Source organism: Populus alba, chromosome 1 (genome assembly GCF_005239225.2).
Source record: "Populus alba chromosome 1, ASM523922v2, whole genome shotgun sequence".
In the NCBI taxonomy this organism is placed as follows: Eukaryota; Viridiplantae; Streptophyta; class Magnoliopsida; order Malpighiales; family Salicaceae; genus Populus; species Populus alba.
The window spans coordinates 28,529,793-28,553,017 of NC_133284.1; the positions used below are offsets into that span (position 1 = coordinate 28,529,793).

Sequence of the window (23,225 nt, forward strand, 5' to 3'; positions counted from 1 at the left end):
TAACTATCATTCCGCTACCAAGATGACACCTTATGAAGTATTATACGGGTTTCCTCCGTCGATACACATTCACAACTTTCCTAAGGACTCATCAGTGGATTTAATGGATGAATATTTATCTACTAAGAAAGAAGGGGTTAAAAGGATCAGGACTCATCTCCAAAATACTCAGAATAGAATAACCACGATGGCAAATAGAAAAGGAAGTGATAGAAGTTTCAAGGTTAAAAACTACGTCTATCTCAAGCTACAACCTTACAAACAACAATCAGCTATACATAAATTCTCACAAAAAATAGCTGCAAAATATTACAGGCCTTACCAAGTGATAGCCAAAGTAGGAAGAGTGGCTTAGAAGCTCGATTTGCCTCTTACAACACTAATCCACCCCGTGTTCCACATATCCCATCTTAAGAAACATGTAGGTAATCATACAGTGCAAGGCGCTCCTTTAATATTTCCTCAAACTCATTACCTACAACCAAGAACCATATTAGAAAGACAAATGACAAGACATAAGAACCAGGCGGTCACTCAAGTCCTAGTTCATTGGGTGGTCTCCCACATGTTGATGCAACTTGGTAATACACCGATGAATTGAAGTTGAGGTTTCCACAATTCAACCTTGAGGACAAGGTCGAACTCAAAAGGGGCAATTGCTACCAGCTGAAGAAGACGAAGAAGAAGAAACTCGTTATTTAAATTCAAACTAAAATAGTTGTTTCCTTACACACCGTTTTATCTAGCTAAATAGGTTCTTTCCTTTCAATTGTATGCACCGTTTTGGTCATTCCTTCTCAAAGTTTCTAGAACTCTTTAAAAGGTAAAGTGACTTTGTGTATGTGTAACAGACTGCTTGAAGGTATCAAAGAAAAATAAAAATGAAAACATTATGACCTCTGAGAATTCAGGAAACTAACAAACATATTTATCCTACTACCTCCACGCTCAGTTTCAATAGCTGAACATTAAGGGGTAACACTCTTATTCCTTCCCTTCAACTAACCTACCATTTTTATAACTAGATTCCCTCTAGTTAGTCACCATCAGTATCCAACCCATAACACTATATTAAGGACATATATTCAATTGATTTGATTTACAGAGTTGGTGATTTTCAGCTTTTGTATCTCATATGCTGTGGATAGAATCATGATAAAGAGGGTGTTTGGCTTGGAAGTGTGGTGGTTTTTTTTAAAAGGTACAATACATTTTAAACACAAACCACACCTTCAAAAGCTATAAAAATATGTTTTTTACTAAAAAAAACACAAGGTACCTCACATCCAAACATTCTCAAAGATTTTGCGCTGACTTTGCTGGGTCTGTCATGTCTGGATACGGGCCTTGTATCAAGACTTGTGGCGGATTGTTTGCTCAAGCCCATTATTTGAGCTAGCTGGGAGTGAACCTTTAGTTTCAGCTTTTTTTAATTTTTACCCAAAATAAAGTAGTTATACCAGGAAATAGTACGAACTAGTTCCTTCAGGGTTCCGAGTAGAAAAGGTCAAAAATTCAAACAATCCGAGCTTGTTCCATGTCAGACACCGCGACTTCGGCTCAAGTTCCGGGCATGAACCGGCCTGGACCCAAATCAGATGATCCCCTTCTTCAAAACGGCTCCTCTATCGACCCTAACAAGCACTCCACCGCCGATGAAACCCTAAACAGAACGAACGACAAAGGCAATCAACAACCGGTGACTCCTGTTCGAGAGAAGAGAAGATTATCGGAAACGGACGTTGTTACGAGCTGGTTGCCGCCGGGATGGGTTGTTGAAGATCGGGTTCGGACCTCTGGTGCGACAGCTGGCACCAGAGATAAGGTTAGTTGTAATTCCTTCTCAATTAATCTGAACATTTTCTTTTTAAAATTATGTTCCTCTTTTCTGGTGTGATTAATGTATTAATCCTTGCTTAATCTTTGGTTATGAATTTTTTTTTTTTTATTGGCTCAGCTGCTAACTTCCAAATATTTGCGTTCTGATACTGTTTATTGTATATCTTAGAACAGATCATATTATAGTAAAATCATTAATTTATAGCAATATATTTAAAAAAAAAAATTGACATATAGTTAACAAGTAGAGTTTAGAGCGGATAATTTGTGGTAAAACTTAATTTTCAAACATTGAAGCAATTATAGATTTTTATTTTTTCTACATCATTCACTGGATTAAATCCGTTAGGCGTTAGAACATTCAATGCTTGCAGCTAATATAAAAACATAGATTAGGCAAATGCATGGGTATTGTAGATTTAAGGGTTTTCGTAATGCTGTTTAGGGGCGCTATGGAGTGTTTGTCAAAACCTGGGTTGGGTCAAATTGAAATGGGATTTTAGTGTTGGATATATAGCCACTTTGAACAGCTACATTCATGTATTTAAGGAACAATAGGTATTATTCATGTCTGTTTGAGCCTATCAATATGTGCTCGACATGAGACATGGTCTTCTTCCTTAGTCATCAAATGCTGTCAGTAGCCCTCTATGTTTAGGATCCGGGATGTGTGTATCATGTTTGAGCTTTTTAGCTCTTTCCCCCACTAAAATAAAGGAAAAGAATGTGCTAATATAGGGGATGAGGGTTCCCAGATATTCAGGGGAGTAAAAGAAACTACCAAATGCACTATCTATACAACTAATAAACAATATACAAGATTAATGATCTATAAAACTCTAGAATTCTTCATTAGCAAAGCAGTCTTATTCAGTGTGTCAATTGCCAAAAGTGTTGTGTTTAACCCGAACACTCGTTAAAGAATTGAGAATTTATCTTCTCATCAGATTACTTTCTGAATTTATTCCTTTTAAAAACCCCAAAATACTGCTATAAGTATATACATCCCACGAGTCCTTTTTTCTTGTACAAAAATCACAATCTCCAATCATTTAGCTCTTCTTCTACTAAATGTAAGATATTGCTAGATTCAGATGCCTTCCTGCACACTGAAAAAACAAAAGAAAGAAAGAAAGAGAAACAAAACTCCATTTATAAAGTTTTTTTCTAACAATTGTTTATGGTTAGAATTGTTCCCCAAGCTGCCTACTTGGGGGGGGGGGGGGGAGGAATTACACGCTTGTAGACATGACATGATTGAAATAATCAATCTGTTTCTGTTTCTTGAACGAACTTAAGCATGCTTGGCCGAAATTAAGAATTCAGAGTTATGCTACTCTTAAGGTGAAGAAGCATTTTGAGAGTGATTAGATTTTGCTATGGTCTTTTATTATATGAGATCCTTTTAGTTTTAATTACTCTTATTGCATGGCTAGATCCAGTGTTATGATTTCATCACATGACATGTAAATTCTGAAATACAGCTATGCTGTGGTTTTAATCCGTGTTTGTGATTTCTTAGAGTAGAAGTCTTATGGTAAAAGAGAGGAAAAACTGTATCAAAATTACTATTTTAAGAAATTGATTATATCATTCGATAGTAAAATTTCAAGCATTAAGTAAATGTTCTCTTTTGCATGCAGTACTACATTGAGCCTGTCTCAGGTCGTCGGTTCAGGTCTAAGAAAGAAGTGCAATATTATTTGGAAACTGGAACTTTGAAGAAGAGGGGCAAAGCGACAGAGAACGTTGGTGCTGATACTAATGTGAGAAAGAAATCTCTGTTCAGACAAAAGGATTGGCCCTTCCATTTATCTTTTAACATCTTTTTTTCCTCTGAACTAACTTGTATGATTTTGATAGTCTGCAGAGAATTCCAAGAGTAGTAAAAACAAGTCTGGTGCAAACATAAATTTTGCATGGAACTTTGATTCTTTTAATGTTCCTGATCGGACCGAATGGTTTCTTACAGAAGCAAACGAAGATACCTGGACTCCCTTCATTGATGGTAAAAAAGTGCCTCTATATGACAAGGAACAGTGGGATTTTACATTTGCATCTATGACGACTAGCAGTCATGGTTACAGAAAGCATTGAAACTTGATAGCATGTAGAACGCAGCCTGCAATGTAATGAAGGGCACAGTTTCACAGAGACTAGCTGTCTCCTTTCACCTTTTTTTTTTTTGGCCACATATTTTACATCTTTTTGTTTATCGAATTCACCCGGTCTAGCTCCGTGCCGCAGCAATTCAGATAGCTTCTCAAATTGATCCGGACAATTTTGATGTAACAGAAATTCAACTAGGAGATTTTTCCACAGGTTACTTCTTGTAAATGGGCTTCCGTATGTGATACTGTTTGCCAATACAATAAAAGTTTCAATTTTTATTTAAAAATATATTAAAATAATGCTTTTGTATATCAATATTAACAAATAAAAAAAATAAAAAAAAAATTTTAAATTTAGATACAAATTCATCTACCAGGGTATTTAAGCAGCCTGCGCTATTTTATCAACAAATTCAATCGGAAAAACCAATAATGACAATTAATTATAAGTTTTAACCGAGACCACACTGAAGGAACTAAATAGTCACGAATGCCTGATCACTCACTGCAAGTCTTAAGAAAAATCAAAGCGTTTTCTTTAGCTAATGTTTAAACGATGACCACAATTAGGTGCTCTATCGTTCAAAAAGGATCAGACACGATCCCAGGTTCATTCATATCAACTAGTCTACAGCTATGATCAACAAACGCCTTGCCCAACAGGTAGGACACCATAAGAAAACAGATGAATGTAACTTCATCAAAACAGGTCTGCTAAACTTTGAAGGGTGTGGAAAGAGTACAAGATTTCTCATTCACTTGAACCTGCAGGACCCACAAGGACTCCCTGAGAAGAACCCTCCTTCTTGCTACTATCATCCTTTACCTCGCTATCAGCCTTTCTTATCCTGATCTTGTACTTCTCTTCAAAATCAGCAATTTCCTTTTTCTTCCTTACAGCAGCCTCATTAAGCCTCGCAATAACCTCCTCGATCCCCTCTTTATTGCGCTGGACAGCAGGCAGGACCTCTTTCACGGTCCTCTCTACCAGCACACCTCCAATCATCCGGTAGCAACGTCTAGATTGATCAAGCGGTTGGATCGCATTGATAACCAATGAATGCTCACTTGCATCCATCTCAAGTTCGGTTATTTTTGAGTAAATCTGGTTTAGTTCAGCCCGCATAGCATTGTACATATTCACAACTGCTTGCTCATTTATCGGTTCCTTTGGATCAACTTCTGCCATGATTCTCTGCAAAGGAAAAAATATATAGATTCAGAAGAAACAGAACCCACTCGTCGCATTAACATCATTGGCCAACAATTTGACAAGTGCTCCATCTAAAATTTGCCACAGATCCATAATGGTCATCTCCATCTATACCTAAGGATTGTTCTCTGAGTCTAAAAGAATATCACAAAAGGGCCAGAGATGGATACTACTAATAAGCAAGCAAATAATTCAATGACACGCTCCATTTAGTTAAAAAATAATCAAAACTTCAATCCCTAAATTTTCTCAAGGAGTCGAGCATAAAATAACCAACAATTTTACAACATGTTTCCTTGTAACTGAAGGGTAGACATGGCTTTAATTGATGATTTCACACAAATCCCAACTGTAAATATTGCAAAACAAACCATGGATAGCGCTAGCTAGGCCCACCAAATAGATGAACATCTAGTATTATTTTGATCTCGCGAGCAATCACATGCTAATACTTTAATTGCAAATAAAAAGTTCAAGTAACGGAAAAGGATTTAGAGCTTTTACTTTGTATTGGACTCCGATCTGGTGGAAGATGAAAGCAGATCACCGATTTTACCTGAAATCAGATTGAGAAGAAATAAGCAAGTGATGTTGATGCTTTGAGGTTAAAAAAAAAAAAATTACGGAAATCAAAGTAAGTTAAGAGAGAGAGAACAACCTCCAATAATTTGGCCTGACAATGGAAGCGAGAGCGGAAGCGAGGAGAAAATAGCCCAACGGCACTACTGTTTCACTAGATTGGGAGTTTGAGACGCCGTACTCTTGCTCAACCCTGGACTCGCCGAAAGATTTGAAATCACTGTTCTGCCCTTTTCATATAAGAGTATCTTTCCCACCAAATATATTTTCTTCTTCTTCTTTTTCGAGCAAAACAGATATTGAATTCCAAAATTTTATAGAGCGCAAGAAAATATTATTTTACTACTCATTTTTTAAATTTTATTTTTTTAAAAAAATACATATATGAAAAAAAAAAACGTAGTTAAAGATATTTTTACTATTTTCCAAGTTGTATAGAGTTTGCATGCCTTTTATTTTGAAGAGGCACAATTTTGTTTATTTAATAATTCTTTATATGATTAATTTTTTAATTATTTGATTATATTATTATAATTCTTTTATGTATTATTATAGTTATTATAATTATGTTTTATTGAAAATAATTATTAATAGATCTTGCACCTATAAAAATGTTTAATCTAAATTTTGTATAATTTTATAGCGTCTTTTTTCTAACATGTTAGTAATTTTTAAATTTATTTTTATTCATTAAAAATAAAATTAGAATATTTATATCCTGAAAATAAAATAAAAAATAATAATATTTTTTTATAAGAAATATATAATATATATAATTTTTTCGACACTTATAAAATTTAAAATTGCAATTGTTCTTGATTTTTTAAAGAATATTAGAGTATCTTTTGATTTTATAATTTTATTAAAAAATAGAATTAAATAAAATAATAATAAAGAATTTAAACTTTTGAATTACTTGAATGACATTAATATGGGTTGATATGACATTAAAAAAATGACTTTTTTTTATTTTAAAGATTTTATATATTATAAAAATATATTCAATATACATCATAAATTAAAGCTTATAGTAAGAGCTTTCTATTAGATTAAAAAAAACAAGTCATGATAAACTTATGTCAATAAATTATAATTCAAAGTATTTAGTGGAAAAACTTTCCTCTTATATGTATTTTTTTCAACCTGGTATTAAATTTTTTAATAAATGTTAAAATTTTCAGGTGTAACTCAATACATGTTGAATTTTCATCCTAATAAAAATATGATAAAACTAGTTTTGATATCCAAGCTTTACTGTAGGGGTCAAACTAATTTTTATGTAAAAAAACGTTGTTCATTGTCAAAATGGGATAAAAAAGAAAATAAAAGACCATTGTTATAAACTTGTAATCAAGTTGGTTAGAATCAAGTCATTCCATAATATTTTTTTCAAACCCTTGATATAAATTATGTGATTAAAATAATTAGATAAAAAATAAAAGGAATTAAATTTTTTTTTAAAAAAATTCATGTTAACTTTTCAAACTTGTGACATGAGTTATTAAACCTGAAGCACCCGATCTTAAAAAAAAAACATAAAGTCTAATTTTCAATCAATTAAATTAAAAAAATTAATTATACAAAATAATTTTTAAAAAATAAAATTAAAAGAAAGAGGGTAAAAATAAAAGTATAAAATAAATCTTATATTGAATTGAATGGTGAAATTGAAAAAAAAAAATCAATTTAGTAAAAGGACAATAACAAAATTTTGAGAGAAGATGATGTAGATTGACATAAGAAAATAAAAATAATGTTGCAATAAAAAGGTGAGATTGAAAGGAATAATAACTTTTACATAAAGATCAATAAAAAAATTAGAAACCAAAACTATAAAGAACAAATTGAAAAATATAATATCATCAATTTGAATTAAAGGATAAAATTGAAATCATTAAAACATTTACAAAAGGTTAAAGGAAAAAAAAATAGAAATTCAAAGAATGAGGACCGCATTGGAGAATATAATATTTAGTAAATTGGGATTGAATAATAAAATTAAAAATAGATAAAATTCCTGCAAAAGGGCCAAGACCACAAAATAAAAATTAAAAGAATAAGCATTATAATTGAAACACCAACAATCAAGAGGTCAACATGTAACTTTCAGGGAATGAGAATAAATAAAAAAAAAATTCATTGACATCAAATTGGATCACCACCACTAACATGCACTGCACTAAAAAAAAAAAAGACACAATGACATTTCTAAAAACACGGCGAAAGAATATTTTTGGACACTAGAAGCAACACATGCTCCGCCTGAAGGGTATAAACGCGTCCTCGGGTGTGCTATATGCACGCCCATCTTTTTGTTTGTTTTTTTATTTAGTCAAATACAGAATTTTTCTAAGCTAAATTTATAATTACAAATAAAAACTTTGTGAAAAACCAAAAACATCCATTGACCTTAGGCTTACATTTTTTTTAGGGTATTTTTGTTGTTTTATTGTGCGTTTTAATTGTTTATTATTTTTTATATTTGTACAAATATCAAAATGCCCTTCAACTTAAATTATAATAACCAAAAAATCATTGTGAAAATAAAAATAAAAAACCCTTGATGCCATGTTTAATTATTTTTTTTTCTTTAAGTAGTATTTTGATTGTTTTACTATGCAATTAAAATGAAAAAATATTTATATATCCCGATTATATTTAAAAATAACAGATAAGACATGTAAAAATACTTTAATGTCCTTGAAAACAATGTTAAGTTTTTTAAATGGAATGGCAAAAACATGATTATAATATTCTAGCAAATATTGCTAATGGATATGAAATTACATTGATATTTCAAGTCCAATTAACTTTTTTTAATAAAATAAATAAAAAAAGAAAATGTCTCACCCTCGTTATTTCCACATGCAAGATAATCAATGATATTAATCATTTATGTATCCAATAATTTATTTTAACGAGCAGACTCTATTTGTTTGCAGGAAAATTATTTCCTTTTGAAATGTGTATTTCGGGGAAAGTGAATTCTGGAAAAGTATTTTTTGATGTTTGGTAGTGTTATGGAAAATGAACTGGAAAACATTTTTCAGTGTTTGGTTATGTTATGGAAAATGAACTGGAAAATAATTTATTAATGAATTAATTTTTTTTCAAGTTTATCTAATATATATAAAATATTTAATATATATTTAATCACTTACAATAAAAGAATGAAATCTAAAAAGTATAATGATGAATTTTTTTTTATTATATCCTATATTCATACATAGCTTATTTTATAAAATATAACTATATATGTCATATCATATTATAGAGAAATAAGCTTGCGAAATATTTTTTAAGTAAAACCTATTAATATATTTTTTTTCAATTTTAAAAGCTTAAAATAAGTTTTTTTTTTTCATATGAAGAAAGCCAAATTAGTTTATGGTAAGAGATATATATTTGGGGTTTTTTGTTTTTTGGTATGAAGAATTTTTAAAAGATAAATACATACAAAAATATTTTGATGGGGTTTTTGGATAAATAATTTTTTTTTACGGGTAAAGGCAATTATCCCTTTAATATCCCTTTAATATATATCAAATAAGCATCAAGAAATAAATATAAATATCTAACATCAAACATAGTCATGCATAAATGTTAAGTTTCGATGTCATATACATACATATTAGTTCAAATTACAAACATAAACATGCTATACCGAATTAAACAACTAAACATACTTGTCAAATAACAAAAATAGTCTGAACCCAAATTTTGAACATAGTCAAACCATCTTAGCAATCAGGCCTGTAGTAGTGTTGGTTCACAAAATTCTGAACCCAAATTTTCCTCAAATTAGCATTTTTTGCCCTAAATGATTTTGCCAACATTTCATTTTGGACCAAATGATCAAATGCATCCCCAAGAGTGATCTCATCAAAGCCTTCAATTTTCATCACTTCCGTATACAACGCATTAACATCAAGTTGATTTTTGCTGAGGCTTTGAATTGCAAATGTTACATCTCCAATCTGTTTAGACAACTTTTCAATACCATCATCTTCATACATGTGATTTCTCTTCCTATGTTGCCTCTTTTGTTTACTAGAGGAAGATGTTTCTTTTCCCTTAGAAGTTTCTTCATATTCACCTTCATTTTCAATTGAAATTGTTTGCTCTTCAGTGTTCTCTTCCAAGTTTACATCAATATATGATTTGATATAATTTCCGGTTACCATGTCTTTTCCAACAACAATTGTCATTGCCTCATGTATATCAAATTTTTTGTTGAAATACTTGTCATGATTAGGATGTGTCTGTTCATAAAGTTTAGAATATGCAATTTTTTAGTTCATTGTATAACATTTTAGAAACAAAAGTAAATATAAAAATTACAAAGAGTATAATATCTATCATACCTTTACTTCTTCATCATATACATCTTTCGAAACTGTAATCATCTTCAAACAATCATCCCAGCCAAAGCCACTTTTATTTTTAAGTTTGGTTATTATTCCCCATTCTTTTTTCACAATCTTGAGATGATTGTCCACATGCTTAGGCTCACATTGCACATTGAACTTTTGACTCATTTATATAGCCACCTTAACAAAAGATTCTGCTTTAAAGGTGGAAGAACATTTGCTTCCTTTAAGTTCCTCCTCAGCTAATATCTCAAGTAACATGTAAGACATAGGTTTAGACCATATGAAGTGCTTGCCCTTGCATTTTTTATTTTGTGTGAAACTCATTTCTACAAAAAAAAAAATACAAATTTATACAAAATAAAATCATATAATATATAGATTTAATAAATTTCATATAAAAACTACAATTAATATTTAAAAGAGAATACATAAAATACATAAGAACTTATAATAAAGTCAACATCTACTCTAAATACATAACAAAGATAATACAAATTCAACCAAGACACAATAAAAACAAACATATATAATTAACACTCAATTACTAGTTTCTTCTAGTATTATAATCATTCCACATGGTTGATGCAATCATTTCTCTTTTTGTTATCCATTTCCTATTCTTTTCCCTTTCCTCTTGTTGACTTAAGTTGATTGTTCGTCTAATTGGTTCGCTTTTCGAACATATTTTTTCCATAAGAAAGTTATTAGGATCAACTCTCATTATGTGATTACGAATAATACAACATGCAAGCACAACATCTATTTGTGTTTCATAAGACTAAAAAGATTTTCTATCAATTGATCTAAAACAACTCTTCAAAATACCAAACCCTCGCTCAATAGCGGTTCTCAATGACGAGTCTAAAAAATTAAATAGCTCCTTTTCATTTTCTGGTGATCGTTCTGTAAACTCATTCAAGTGATGCTGAACTCCACGAAAAGAAGAAATGATTCCTTTTTTAATACCATAACAAGCATCACCAAGATAATATTTCCCTACAAATTAAAAAAAAAAAAACCTATTACTATCTTTATGTAATAAGACATTTTATATGTTTATTGTATATAATACATACTTTATTATATACCTTCTGGAATTTTTAGACCATTAGATCTTGATAATACATCACCTAAAACCCGTGAATCATGAGCACTTCCTTCCCAGCCAGCTAAAACATATATAAACTTCAAATCAAAAGTTATAGTTGCTAAAACATTTTGTGTTATTCCTTCTTTTTGACCTCGAAACTTTTCTTGAATCTCAACAGGAATATTTGTAGAAACATAGGTACCATCAATTGCTCCCACACAATCCTATATAAATATGAAAACATAATTTACAACCTTTTCTTTTGGATGTAATTAATTAATGTATAAAAATATTGGTATTGTTTTCATACCTTAAAATAAGGATAGAATCTTCGATTATTCATTATCTTTGCTGGAACTGTATCCTTTGAATCTTTAATAAGGTGTTTATATAATTTAAGAACTGCTTTTAAAACAATTCTAAAGTAACGATGGATAGTTTCAACAGACTTATAGTATATACCACTAATAACACGAAATCTTTGGTTTTAGCCTACAATTTGTAAGAACACAATTACTTGCTCCCTAATAGACACATTTTGAGTTTATCATAATAAGTCACGACTTGTGAGAACATCATACAATCTATATAAGATAACAGGTTTCATACGAATTTGTTCAACACAATGTCTATCACCTCGATTCAAAATGCTATCAATATAGAATTATCGTTGAGCAATTGCATTGATACGTGGTTCTCTTGGTATATAAATTATATTTCTTTCTTGTTCAATAATAGCTACCTCTATAACTATCACAATTATAGCTGCTCTCATACATGCTGCATGAATTATCTTACTATCTATAACATGAAAGTGAAGTTTTCTGATAACAAAACCTAAAAATTTAGGGAATTAAATATTAAAAAAGCATATAAAATACTTACACAATCAATACAATAAATTATGCTCAAAGAAGCTGACAATATACAATTCATAAGTTCACAACGATCAATAAGATCAATCATTTTAATTCTTAAAAATAATCTGATAAACAAATAAATAAATAAAAATAAGTTTCGAAAATCACCTCGCATGCAGCAACACAACACACAATCAAGTTCATGATAAGGTTCAATTCTATTATATTTTGATTTGCTAATTATAACCATGGAGATTGTTGAGTTTAGGCATTAATAGGCAGGCAAGGCTGGTCCATAATATTTGGATGATAAACAAACTAATCTACCCAATCATCAGTTACAAATTAGGGAGATTTTATTGTTAATCTCTATTTTTAGGGGAACAATACTTACTTAGAGTTGTATTACACTAGATTTCATTATGTTAGTAAACACATAATTTATAACTGAAATTACAAATATATAGTATAATTATATTAAAAAAAAAAAAACTCACCATTCCCTAGCTCTTGCATTGCAAATCTCTAACTCTCTCCCATAACTTAATTAAGACAACATTATGGGTTTCTTTGTTTTCTCTCATTCAATTTCTATAATTTCCCTGGTTTCCCCTAGTTTCCCCTCTGTTGGTTTCCCCTGGTTTCCTCTCTGTCGGTTTTTGGTTTCCCCTGGTTTCTCTCATTCGGTTTCTCTAATCCCTTTGGTTTCCTCTGTCGGTTTCCCCCCATTCTCTAATTCCCCTGGGTATTTGGTATTCGGTTTCCCCTCCTGTTTTCTTTGTTCTCTCTCACCATTTACTATTCGTTCTACCAAGTCCTTAACTTTCTCTATCGGTTGTTCTCTCTCGGTCCTTAACTTCTCTTGGCTTTCTCTTGCCATTCCCCTGTTCTTAAGAAGCAGGACAACATCACAGATTCAAGGGGCAAGTGCAGGAGGGCTAGACCTTAAGGACTTGCTCCTCCTTCCCAATTCTCATCCCTCTCCCCCCCGGCTAAATGTATTGATAACGCTAAGAAAGAGAGCAAACAATAGATTCACTGATTCCCCCCTTTTTACTTTGCGTCTCTCTCTTTGCGCTGGATCCGGGGATGGGGAAATAGGGTAGGGATTGGATGGGGAAGTTTGGTTTCTCTAAAGAAGCTACTGAATGTGCAAGAAAAAATGCAATCATTTTTATTGCTTGCTTGTGATGAATTTGGTTGGTTTTTTTTGTGAATTTGTTTGAACGTGACAGTAAGATGAAGAAGAAAACGGGGTATGGGAAAAAATTTTACAGGCAGAAGATAAACCATTATGGATCGTTTGAGAGAAATAATAGTTTTCTTAGGAACAGACACAACAAATTAAACAAGATCAAAGGATTTCTTACTATAATTCTTATAAATCTATAAACAAAAAAGATAAAAACATATAAAGGAAATAATATAGAGAAACAGAGAAATTTGAGGGGGGAAATACCTGAAATAAAGAGTGTCTAGGGATATGATTCTTGTTCTTCTTGCTTCTGTTTTCAGAAAGAGACATAGAGAAAGGGGGATTTGACAAAGTGTTTCAAATATGTGTTTTATGTAAAAAGAGGAAAGTGTTTTCCTTTTGACAAGGAAAGGAAAACACTTTCCTGTGATAAAAAGCGGTTTTTTCCTTTGACCGGAAAAAACTTTCTTTTGACTAACTTTCTGAATGGTTGTCAAACATGGGAAAATGAGAAAAATGAATTCCAAGAATTTGGTTTTCTTGAAACAAACAAGGCATCAATCTTGGAGTTTTCAACATCCTCAATCATGAAGGTAGGGTCCTTCGATGGAGATGACAAAACTACCAGTCTAGATGGATACATAATAAAATTTGACCCAACGAGAGCAAGTGCGGAGGGCATTTTCCTTTCAAGTATAAACAAGAATGGAGACAAAGAAAATGTCAATTGGAATCCAATCCCGATTTTGTATGAACATGCATATTGTTTTTGTTATTTTGTTCAACATATTTATTAAACAGTTAATTCTTTAAAGTACTCTTTTTTATGAATTTATTTTTTAATTATTTATATTAAATAGAAAATTATAGGACATGATTTTTTTTTTATTGTAGCTACAGATATATTTTACTATAAATTGCTATAATAAAATTATCTATATGCTTTTAAGTGGAGAAAAAAAAAGCCTTGAGTGTGGGGTACTTTGCTCTTTTCCATTGACCCATTTTTTATTAAGAAAATTTTAGGAATGCCTAGGTCTTTTCTATATTTTTTTCACAATAAAAATATTATTTTACCTATAAAGTCAACAAAACTTAAAGTTGTGGGCTAATAGTTTTTTTTTTTTTTTACTTTTTCATAAACTTTTAAACATTAAAAATACTTATTTACCCTCAAGATCAAAAAAATATTAGGTTGTTGGATAATAGTATTTTTGGTTTTTTCACTATTCATGTACAATTAAAGTATGTTTTTGGCCTTGAAAAAGATAGAAAATAAGGTTTGCATTTGGGGGTATTTTTGTATTTTCACATTGGTTTTTAAGGTAATTACAAGGATTGTGGGGGGAGTTTTAGTATTTTTCATGTTGTCTTTTTTTAATTTTTAAATAAAAAAAGCTATTTGCGTCCACGCTATTTAGGCGGTACGTGTGACACCACTCGATGACTAAACTTGACCTTCCATTGTCTCTTTGGATGTGTCATCGTGTTTTTTTTTTTTTTCACATAGTACAACGCGCGATGATGTATGGTGATCAGATTATCATCGAAGGTCATTTCTCCCCCCTTTTCTCTCTCTCTTGCTAGGTAAAGTACATGATTATTATTTTTTTTCCTGTTTTTTCAATTTCAATCCTTATTATTTTTAATTTCTTATTCCGTTCTTATTCATTTTATAGAAGTTTTTTTTTTCAATTTAGTTTTTCAATTGCTATTTCTCATATGTTTTATTTTTCATTTCGGTCCTTATTCTTTTGATTTTGATTTTTTTTTCCTTTGCCATTTTTTAAAAGATTTTTTTGCTTTCAATTTCATCATTCAAACAAAGTTTTTGTTGTTCTATTGATTTGTTTTTCTTTTATCAAAGTTATTTTTCAATTCAATTTAACCCTCCAATTAAAAATTTTTGTTTGCTCTCTAATTAATTTTTTTTCACCTTGATTTTCTTAGCTCTTTTATTGTGATTGATTCTTTTTCGTGATTTCATCTTTTGACATTTCATTTACTAAGGATTTAGCTTCGTGTGATCTTATTGTTCTGCATTAAGTTTTTTTAATATTTGTTTTATGATTTTTTTCATTTTATTTTCTATGAATTTATTATGATCTCTTGACCTAGATCATGACTTTTACATGTCTTTTTATAATATAAGTTTTTTTTTTTAAAAAAAAAATTGTTTCCATTTGATTTTTCAAGATATTATTCTAATTTCATCTATTTTTTTTATATATATACAAATGAACTTTATTTTTCAAAATAAAAAATATTCATTTTCAAATATTATTTTTTATATGTTCAGCCTTGCATAATGTTTTTTTTTAGGATGTGAGTTTATTTATTCAGTTTTATTTGTGTCTATCTTTTAGATCACAAGTTTTTTATGATATGAATTTATTTTTTATTGATTTAAATAAATAAGTTCAATGGATATAGTAAGGTGAATATCTCATTTTGCATGATTGAATAACTTGATCATATTTATTTATTTTTATTAATTTTCTTTTTGGTAATTGTTAATGATTTTTTATTTATTTATATATATAGATGATTATTAATTTATTTAATTAGATATTTGTGTAGGATTTTCAATTTACACTTTAAGTTTTATATGTAAAAAATATATTGAAATAACATGTATAATCGATAATTTTTTCATTAATAGAAAATCTTTGAACCCGAATAATTCTCTCCTCCATCAGAAAACGATAAATAGGTGGTAGGACGGGGGAGGCAACATCCCCTGCCACGCGGTCCATCTCTATCATCTGGGTCTCCTAGGAGGGATAAAAAAAATATATATACAGGACAAAAATAAGTAATTACCAAAGCAGAGGGATTAAAAATGTCAACTTATCTGTAGAGTATGGACGATTGATTTACCATTAACTGCAGAGTGGAGAAGTCAAACAAGGGTAAATATAGAACCTCTGACAAAACTTGCCGCCAACTCACCTCCATCGGTACAGGCACTATATATAAAGGGAAGGCACTAGCATTAACCAGGCTGATCTTCAAGCAGCGGCTCTCCTTCTTTTCCCCCGTTTTCTTGGCTCGCTAGAACCAGCAACTCAACTCGACTCAACTATGGCCAGAAAATTCTTCGTCGGCGGAAACTGGAAATGCGTACGCTCACTTTTACTTACTCAACTACTTCTACTTGTTAATATTGCTCATATTTTTTCTTTTATTTATACTGTATTTCCGACATGGATTGATTTTGTTTGTTTTTTTTTTTAATAAAAAAACGGGGCTGCAGAATGGGACCATTGAGGAGGTGAAGAAGATTGTCACCATGCTAAATGAAGCTGAGGTTCCATCCAAGGATGTTGTAGGTAAGCTTTTCTTCTTCTTTTTTAACTCATATTTCTAGCTCTGCATCGGTTACATACAGTTGGTGAATTCTGGTTTTGTTTGGAAAGTAGAATTAATTCGACTTGTTTCTGATATGTGATCTTGTTTGAACCCCACTTTACTTGTTGCAAGTTAGGCTATGATTTGGGATCATTGAACTTGATGTATTGGTAATCCATAAATTTTCTCATTATTTTTCCATATTTTGAAAGAAAAGTAAACAGAAAACTTTGAATCTTATGAATTTTTGGAAAAAAGAAGAAGGTTACAGTTTGATTTTATACGCTGAAGCCATGCATATCGAGCGATTCAGCCACGCACTGGCCTCCTAAGCTGCCATTACATAGCTTCATTTTATATGTCAAAATTTAAACCAGTCTGGAGTTCCTTTATTCTACTGCAATATTATTCATGCATTTCTTTTTATATCAACAAGTTGCTGTTCTTCTGCCTCATCAGGAACACAATTTTATCTCTCTCACTCATAATATGTGGGCTGTAATTTTGTTCACATTGTTCTAGTCTCTGATGCTGTGGCTGGCATATTTCCTTTTATTTTTGTTGAGGTGAGCGGCCCATTCGTGGGCTGTAATTTCGTTCACATTGTTTTAGTTTCTCTGATGCGGTGGTAGGCATATTTCCTTTTATTTGCAGAGGTTGTTGTGAGCCCTCCATTTGTATTTCTTCCTTTGGTAAAAAGTTTGCAGCGACCTGATTTCCAATTAGCCGCCCAAAATTGCTGGGTTCGCAAAGGTGGTGCTTTTACCGGAGAGATTAGGTATGCCAATGCTCGTTTAATCTTTACTTGGGTCAAATCATGAGGGGTCAAACCATGAGGGTGCAGGTTTTAGTCTGGAAAGCAGACATATCATGTAAAAATGACAAAGACAAGGACTACCAATTGCCATAAGTGTAATGGTTAATATACAATATTATCAGAACAATATTTTTATATATCTTTGTAGTTGTGAATGCTACTTCTGTGACAAAGAGTTTGCTGTGTTTGGACGGGAATCAGGAATCCCAATTTGGTTGACATGTGATAGTTATAAGATATGGTATAACAACTTTGTATTATCAAGTTAAATTTTAAGATGATCTTTGACAGGTTTTATTTTGTGTTTTGAATGTTTATTCTGATAGCCATCACTTTTAATCATTAACAATATAATCCAACCCTTCTACTCTCCCTTTGTTGTCTAACTATTGGAAGCTTATATGACTCTTTATGGACAGTGCTGAGATGCTCGTGAATTTGGGCATTCCCTGGGTGATTCTTGGCCATTCTGAACGGAGATCTCTTTTAAATGAGTCAAATGAGGTAAATTTTGACTATACATATTCTGCTTAGCATGTACAACTATACCTTCTATTAAGCTTTTTCTTTAATATTGGTGTTTCATCTGCAGATTGCAGTATTTCTAAACCATATTGCATGTGTCTATCCCTGCAGTTTGTTGGAGATAAAGTTGCTTATGCACTTTCCTTAGGCTTGAAAGTGATCGCATGTATTGGTGAGACACTTCGGCAGAGAGAATCAGGATCTACAATGGCTGTTGTGGCTGCACAAACAAAAGCAATTGCAGGTAATTATTCTTACTGTTCAGGTAACAGCTAGTCATATCGATTCAAGAATTCTTGTAGGCCATGATTACAGAGAAGTTATTGCATGGCTAGTTTGTAATGATGCCTTGCAGTAGTAGAAAACCAAATCCTTCTCAACAGAGGGAAAGTAATAAATCTTTCCCCAAAACTAGGTTCCATTTACTCACGTATTTAAAGAACTATACATTCTTTCTTTGTTTTTATTTTGTCATCTTCCATTGCAGATAAAGCTTCAAATTGGGCCAATGTCGTTTTGGCTTATGAGCCAGTTTGGGCCATCGGTACAGGAAAGGTGGCGACACCTGATCAGGCTCAAGAAGTAAGTCTTAATTGTCTAGCCAACATCATATAACTAGGACATTACACTGCCATTTTTGGTATACTTGAGCTCTTGTATTTAAACTCTACAGTGTCATCGACAATTTCTGTTTGTGTGAGAATGCTATATCAACAACTGTTACTTATATCAACTTAAAATTCCAGAACTGTTATCTACACCAACTCTTTTGTGTGATCAACATGGCGATAGATGGAAGCTGATAAATCCTCATTGTTATCTATTTTCTTCCTTGCCCACATACAAACTATTGTTTCGTTTATTTATTGCTAAATAATTCATTTGAATCATCTTGTTTTCTTGCTTACAATATTTACTGGATACGCCAGGTCCATCTTGAATTGAGGAAATGGCTTCATGACAATGTTGGTGCCGAAGTTGCTGCAACAACTAGAATTATCTACGGAGGTGATTAAACTTATCTATGTATTATCTATTTTTCCACTTATTATGTGAACTTTCACTGTTGTTAGGTGTGTTATTGTACGCGAACTATAAAGTTTCTCACGCACTGACGTGGGTATTTGGCCTAACTTCTTTTCCTGAACAATTATTGCCCAGACTAAGCATTTTCAAAGATTTTAAGGTAAAATTTATACAAGATCTCGACAGCAGAAAAATCAATACTTATGACTAATCATCCTTGATTTTTATTATTTGTATATTGACAAGTTGAAACTAATAGGCTTTTGGTTTCTTTGAAATTTCAACACTTAATTTTGTCGGGTCAACTTAAGTCTTTTTTTTTTTCCATAATAATTTGGTCTTGACTTGAAATATCCATTTTAGCCCTTAAATTTATCAAATTTGAAAAAAGAATTTTGCTATCCATTTTTGTTGCTATTATTTTATTTCCTTGTACTCTTCGTTTAGATTGGTAAACTTTAGACAGATAATATTCTGCTAAAACTGGCTTCATGCATCATTTCAACATGTTTGTAGGTTCTGTAAATGGAGCTAACTGCAAAGAGTTGGCAGCGCAACCAGATATTGATGGATTTTTAGTCGGTGGAGCTTCACTCAAGGTAGTTTGCTTGCTTGCTTTCTTATAGCGTCACCATTCTTTCTCCCTTGCTTTCTTATTTTAAAACTTTCGGCGCCTCGCTCTTTAACCATCCGTTTACTTTTTCCAGCGGGAGTTCATTGATATCATCAAATCTTTAACGGTGAAGAAGAGTCAACTGTGAAGAAGATTAAATGCGCGTGGTGTAATAAGCAGTTCTGCGCTCTGACCGCTCTGGAAAAGAGACATCTGCCATCGCTGTTCCAAAACGTAATAAATCAAATCTGCTATCAGATCTTGGTCTGTACTCCTTAGGATTTGCGCTGTTTTGTGGTTTTGAGATTTGTTTTCCTTGGATTTTTTGGTTTTGGCTTCGAGTTTTATTTTGATTTTAAATGCAGTTCTTTCTGTTTCATATAGACATATCTACACCATACTTTTTAGGGCCGGCCAAATCCAAATTTTAGATTTCGAGTTTTCATCAGGTTATTTGAATTAATTTTTTTTAATTAAAATGATATTGTTTTAATAATAATAAAAAAACAAGTTACAATCGGATTTTTAACCTAGTCTTGTTAAATAAACTCGTCAGGTTATACTGGGTTTTTTCTTTTCTTATTTTCTTTTTAATCCTGCCCGATTCTAGTTTCGGATTGACCAGGTTCCAAATTGATCCACCAAGCCAGTTTCAAAACTATGATCTACAATTAGCCATTAGTATTTTTACATTATAATTATTTAACTTAACCCGACCTGGCAGGTCATGCAACCTGTCTCTTAGCCCGACCCGAGTATTAAAAAAAATATCAACTTCAAGTTTGGTTGATTTAGTAAATTAATTTGAAATTTGATTAACTTGATTAAAAATCAATGTCATTTTTGTAATTGATTTTATCCGCTTAACTCATGAGGTAAGCTTTAAACCGGCATTAATAACTTTGGTTTACATGCCTTGGAGTGGCCCTTTCTTGCTACTGCCTGCTTGTATTAGTGGAAATTGATTTGAAATATAAGAATAATTCCCTGTCTTGTACATTGAGCTGGTTATCCTATGGGAAGGTCATCGCTCCAGTTTTCGTGGTATCAGTCCAATGTTAAAATTTGTGAGGATAGCAGTTTTTATTTTTTGGGAATCCTTTTTGAATGTTGTAACGCAAATCGAATTTCTACATTGTTGGTTTTCAGTTTTGTCAAGTTAATAGATAGGTGGCTAACATTATACTGTAGATTACATCAAAAAAAAAAAATTTATATAAAAAAAATCAGGTGATGATAACCCATGTTAACTTCATTATCACACAATGTTGGATATGAGATTGTGTGTTTGGTATTGTGGTAGCTTTTGTGGTTGCGGTTTGTAAAAAGTAGTTTCTTAAAAAGTACTTTTTGTGAGGTTGATTTTAAAAAAAGTTGGTGTTTGGTTAAAACTGTGGTTGAAGTTGTGGTTTTAAAAAAAACAGTTTTTGGTGTTTGGTTACAAAACTGTGGTTCAACAATTGTGGTGGAAAAAAAGCAATTTTCTGTTTGGTAAAAACTGTGGTTCAAAAAAATAAATTAATTTTATTATTGTTTGTGTTTTATATTTGATTGAAATTAAATATTTGATTGGAATTAATTAAAAGGACATATATATAGACACATATATATAATTCCAAAACATAGGTGTTTTGTAATTATGATTACATAACAAAATGAAAAATCGTTATACATTAATGTACTCTTTTATTGTTCCATCAAACTATTTGCAATTCCATCGCATACAAAATCCATACGTGAAGGCCTCTGTGAGCCTTGAACGGCCGAAGCCTGAACAGTATCAGGCAAAAAGTCATCTGGAATCAAATTGGGGTTGCGATCATACTCCGAAAAAACTGCATCATCTTGCGATCTCCTTCTAATATAATTATGTAGTGCCATTGATGCAACTACAATCTCAACTTGTGTTTTGTATGGATAAGCAGGCATGTTTTGCAAAATTTTCCACCTCTGTTTCCATACCCCAAAAGAACGTTCGATCACGTTACGTAGTGACGAGTGTGCACGATTAAACACTTCTTTCCGACCACTTGGTTGTCCACGACGTCTAAATTCTTGGAAGTGATACCTCTCGCCTTTGTAGGGACCCAAATATCCATACTCGTTTGGATATCCAGCATCAACCAAATAGTATTTTCCTGAAAAAAATAACATTGTAATTTTAAACAAAACTTAAAAAAATAATTATATTCCTTCAATTACCCAATCTTCAATTTAGTCAAAATCACAACCTTCTGGAGGTTTTGGAAAGTTGATATTGCTATTGTCAATAGCCTCCAAAAAAATACGAGTATCGTGTGCACTGCCTTCCCATCCTGCCCACACGAACATGAATTGCATGTCGAAACTACAAGCGGCCATTACATTTTGTGTTGGTACACCTTTTCTTCCAATAAATGGAATTTGATTTGCAGCTGGTACGCAGGCACGAACATGTGTTCCATCAATTGCACCGACACAATTCTACATGCCACAAAAACATTTATAGTACTTATATAAACTTTTATAATATATTTCATACTCCTCTGAACAACTTAATTAAACTACTTAATTATATATATAAAAAAATTAATCTTACCTTGAAATGTGGCATAAATCTTGGATTCATAGCAATTTCTCTTGGTGTGCTCGTAAATTGTGGATCTACTGGTTTTATGATTTCCACAGCAAACAAACGTAATGATTTAAGCACTTCTTTAAAACATCGACTAACAGTTTCACCTGAATGTTGGAATCTTTCCTGCACTTGTCTATTTGACGCCCCAACTGCTATTGTAAATAGAAATATTGCTACCTTTTCAATAACGCTCATTCTTCTTGACGGTTTTAAGCCATAGCACGTTTCCAAGTCGGTGCACAAACTCAAAAAAGTGGTTGCGTCCATCCTGAACATGTTAACACTTCGTTTCCAATGCCCTTTTAAAACATCCGTCAACCAACGCATCCCTGTGTTATATGAAACTATACATGGTTCTTTAAACATATAATTATTATAATAATAATTTATAGCTCCAGCTACGCAAATAATTAATTTTTTCCTATCAAGATGCCTCCCTATAATAAATGCATCGTCACCATCACTGTCACTGCCACTGCCACTACTATCGTCGGAATCGTTTCCATTACTGTCATCTCCAGCACCATCAACTGAGGCACCACTACCTTCACAAGGATAATTAATTTGATCTACAATGCGGTTCATTATAGTATCATAATTACAATCGAAATCTTCATTCAATATGTCATTAAATCGTGGATCAGCCATAACTTCATTTACATGTAAAAAAGAAAAAAAAATTATATGTTGTTAATAAAAAAAACTTTAAATAATTAAATATCATTCAATAAAAAAACTATCAAAAAGTTAGTTTCAACATAAGTTTTTTCCATACCTGTAAAGCCAACAAAAAAGAAGTATTCTACTTGCTTGTATTTGGTGCAATTGAGAGGTTTTTTGAAGCTTGTTATGAAGAAAGCTATTTCATTGAAAAATATAATGCAAACATTCCTCTTTATATAGAAAATTTCAATGCTCTTTACGTCTATTTTACAATTTTTCATCTTTCAACACAAGTACATTCATTCACATGTATGCATGTGCTGTAAAAGTAGCATATAATGTTACTTTTACAG

General features: G+C 31.7%; 3 protein-coding genes across 3 annotated transcripts; 2 read left to right on the plus strand and 1 right to left on the minus strand.

Moving 5' to 3' along the window:
* The first annotated feature begins 1,421 nt into the window (after positions 1 to 1,421).
* LOC118028012 (methyl-CpG-binding domain-containing protein 5) lies at positions 1,422 to 4,465 on the plus strand. The gene is made up of 3 exons (XM_035031514.2): positions 1,422 to 1,825; positions 3,483 to 3,605; positions 3,703 to 4,465. Exons 1-3 carry the CDS (start codon positions 1,538 to 1,540, stop codon positions 3,934 to 3,936), a joined length of 645 nt encoding a protein of 214 aa, XP_034887405.1. The 5' UTR covers positions 1,422 to 1,537; the 3' UTR covers positions 3,937 to 4,465.
* On the minus strand, positions 4,465 to 6,015 carry LOC118028013 (prefoldin subunit 2). Its single transcript, XM_035031515.2, has 3 exons — positions 5,822 to 6,015; positions 5,668 to 5,719; positions 4,465 to 5,145 (listed from the first exon to the last, which is right to left on the minus strand). Exon 3 carries the CDS (start codon positions 5,137 to 5,139, stop codon positions 4,702 to 4,704), a length of 438 nt encoding a protein of 145 aa, XP_034887406.1. The 5' UTR covers positions 5,140 to 5,145; positions 5,668 to 5,719; positions 5,822 to 6,015; the 3' UTR covers positions 4,465 to 4,701.
* A 10,169-nt stretch (positions 6,016 to 16,184) lies between these two features.
* On the plus strand, positions 16,185 to 20,119 carry LOC118028015 (triosephosphate isomerase, cytosolic). Its single transcript, XM_035031516.2, has 9 exons — positions 16,185 to 16,383; positions 16,517 to 16,592; positions 17,266 to 17,389; positions 17,848 to 17,932; positions 18,065 to 18,197; positions 18,441 to 18,535; positions 18,883 to 18,961; positions 19,496 to 19,578; positions 19,687 to 20,119. Exons 1-9 carry the CDS (start codon positions 16,345 to 16,347, stop codon positions 19,738 to 19,740), a joined length of 768 nt encoding a protein of 255 aa, XP_034887407.1. The 5' UTR covers positions 16,185 to 16,344; the 3' UTR covers positions 19,741 to 20,119.
* Positions 20,120 to 23,225: the final 3,106 nt, after the last annotated feature.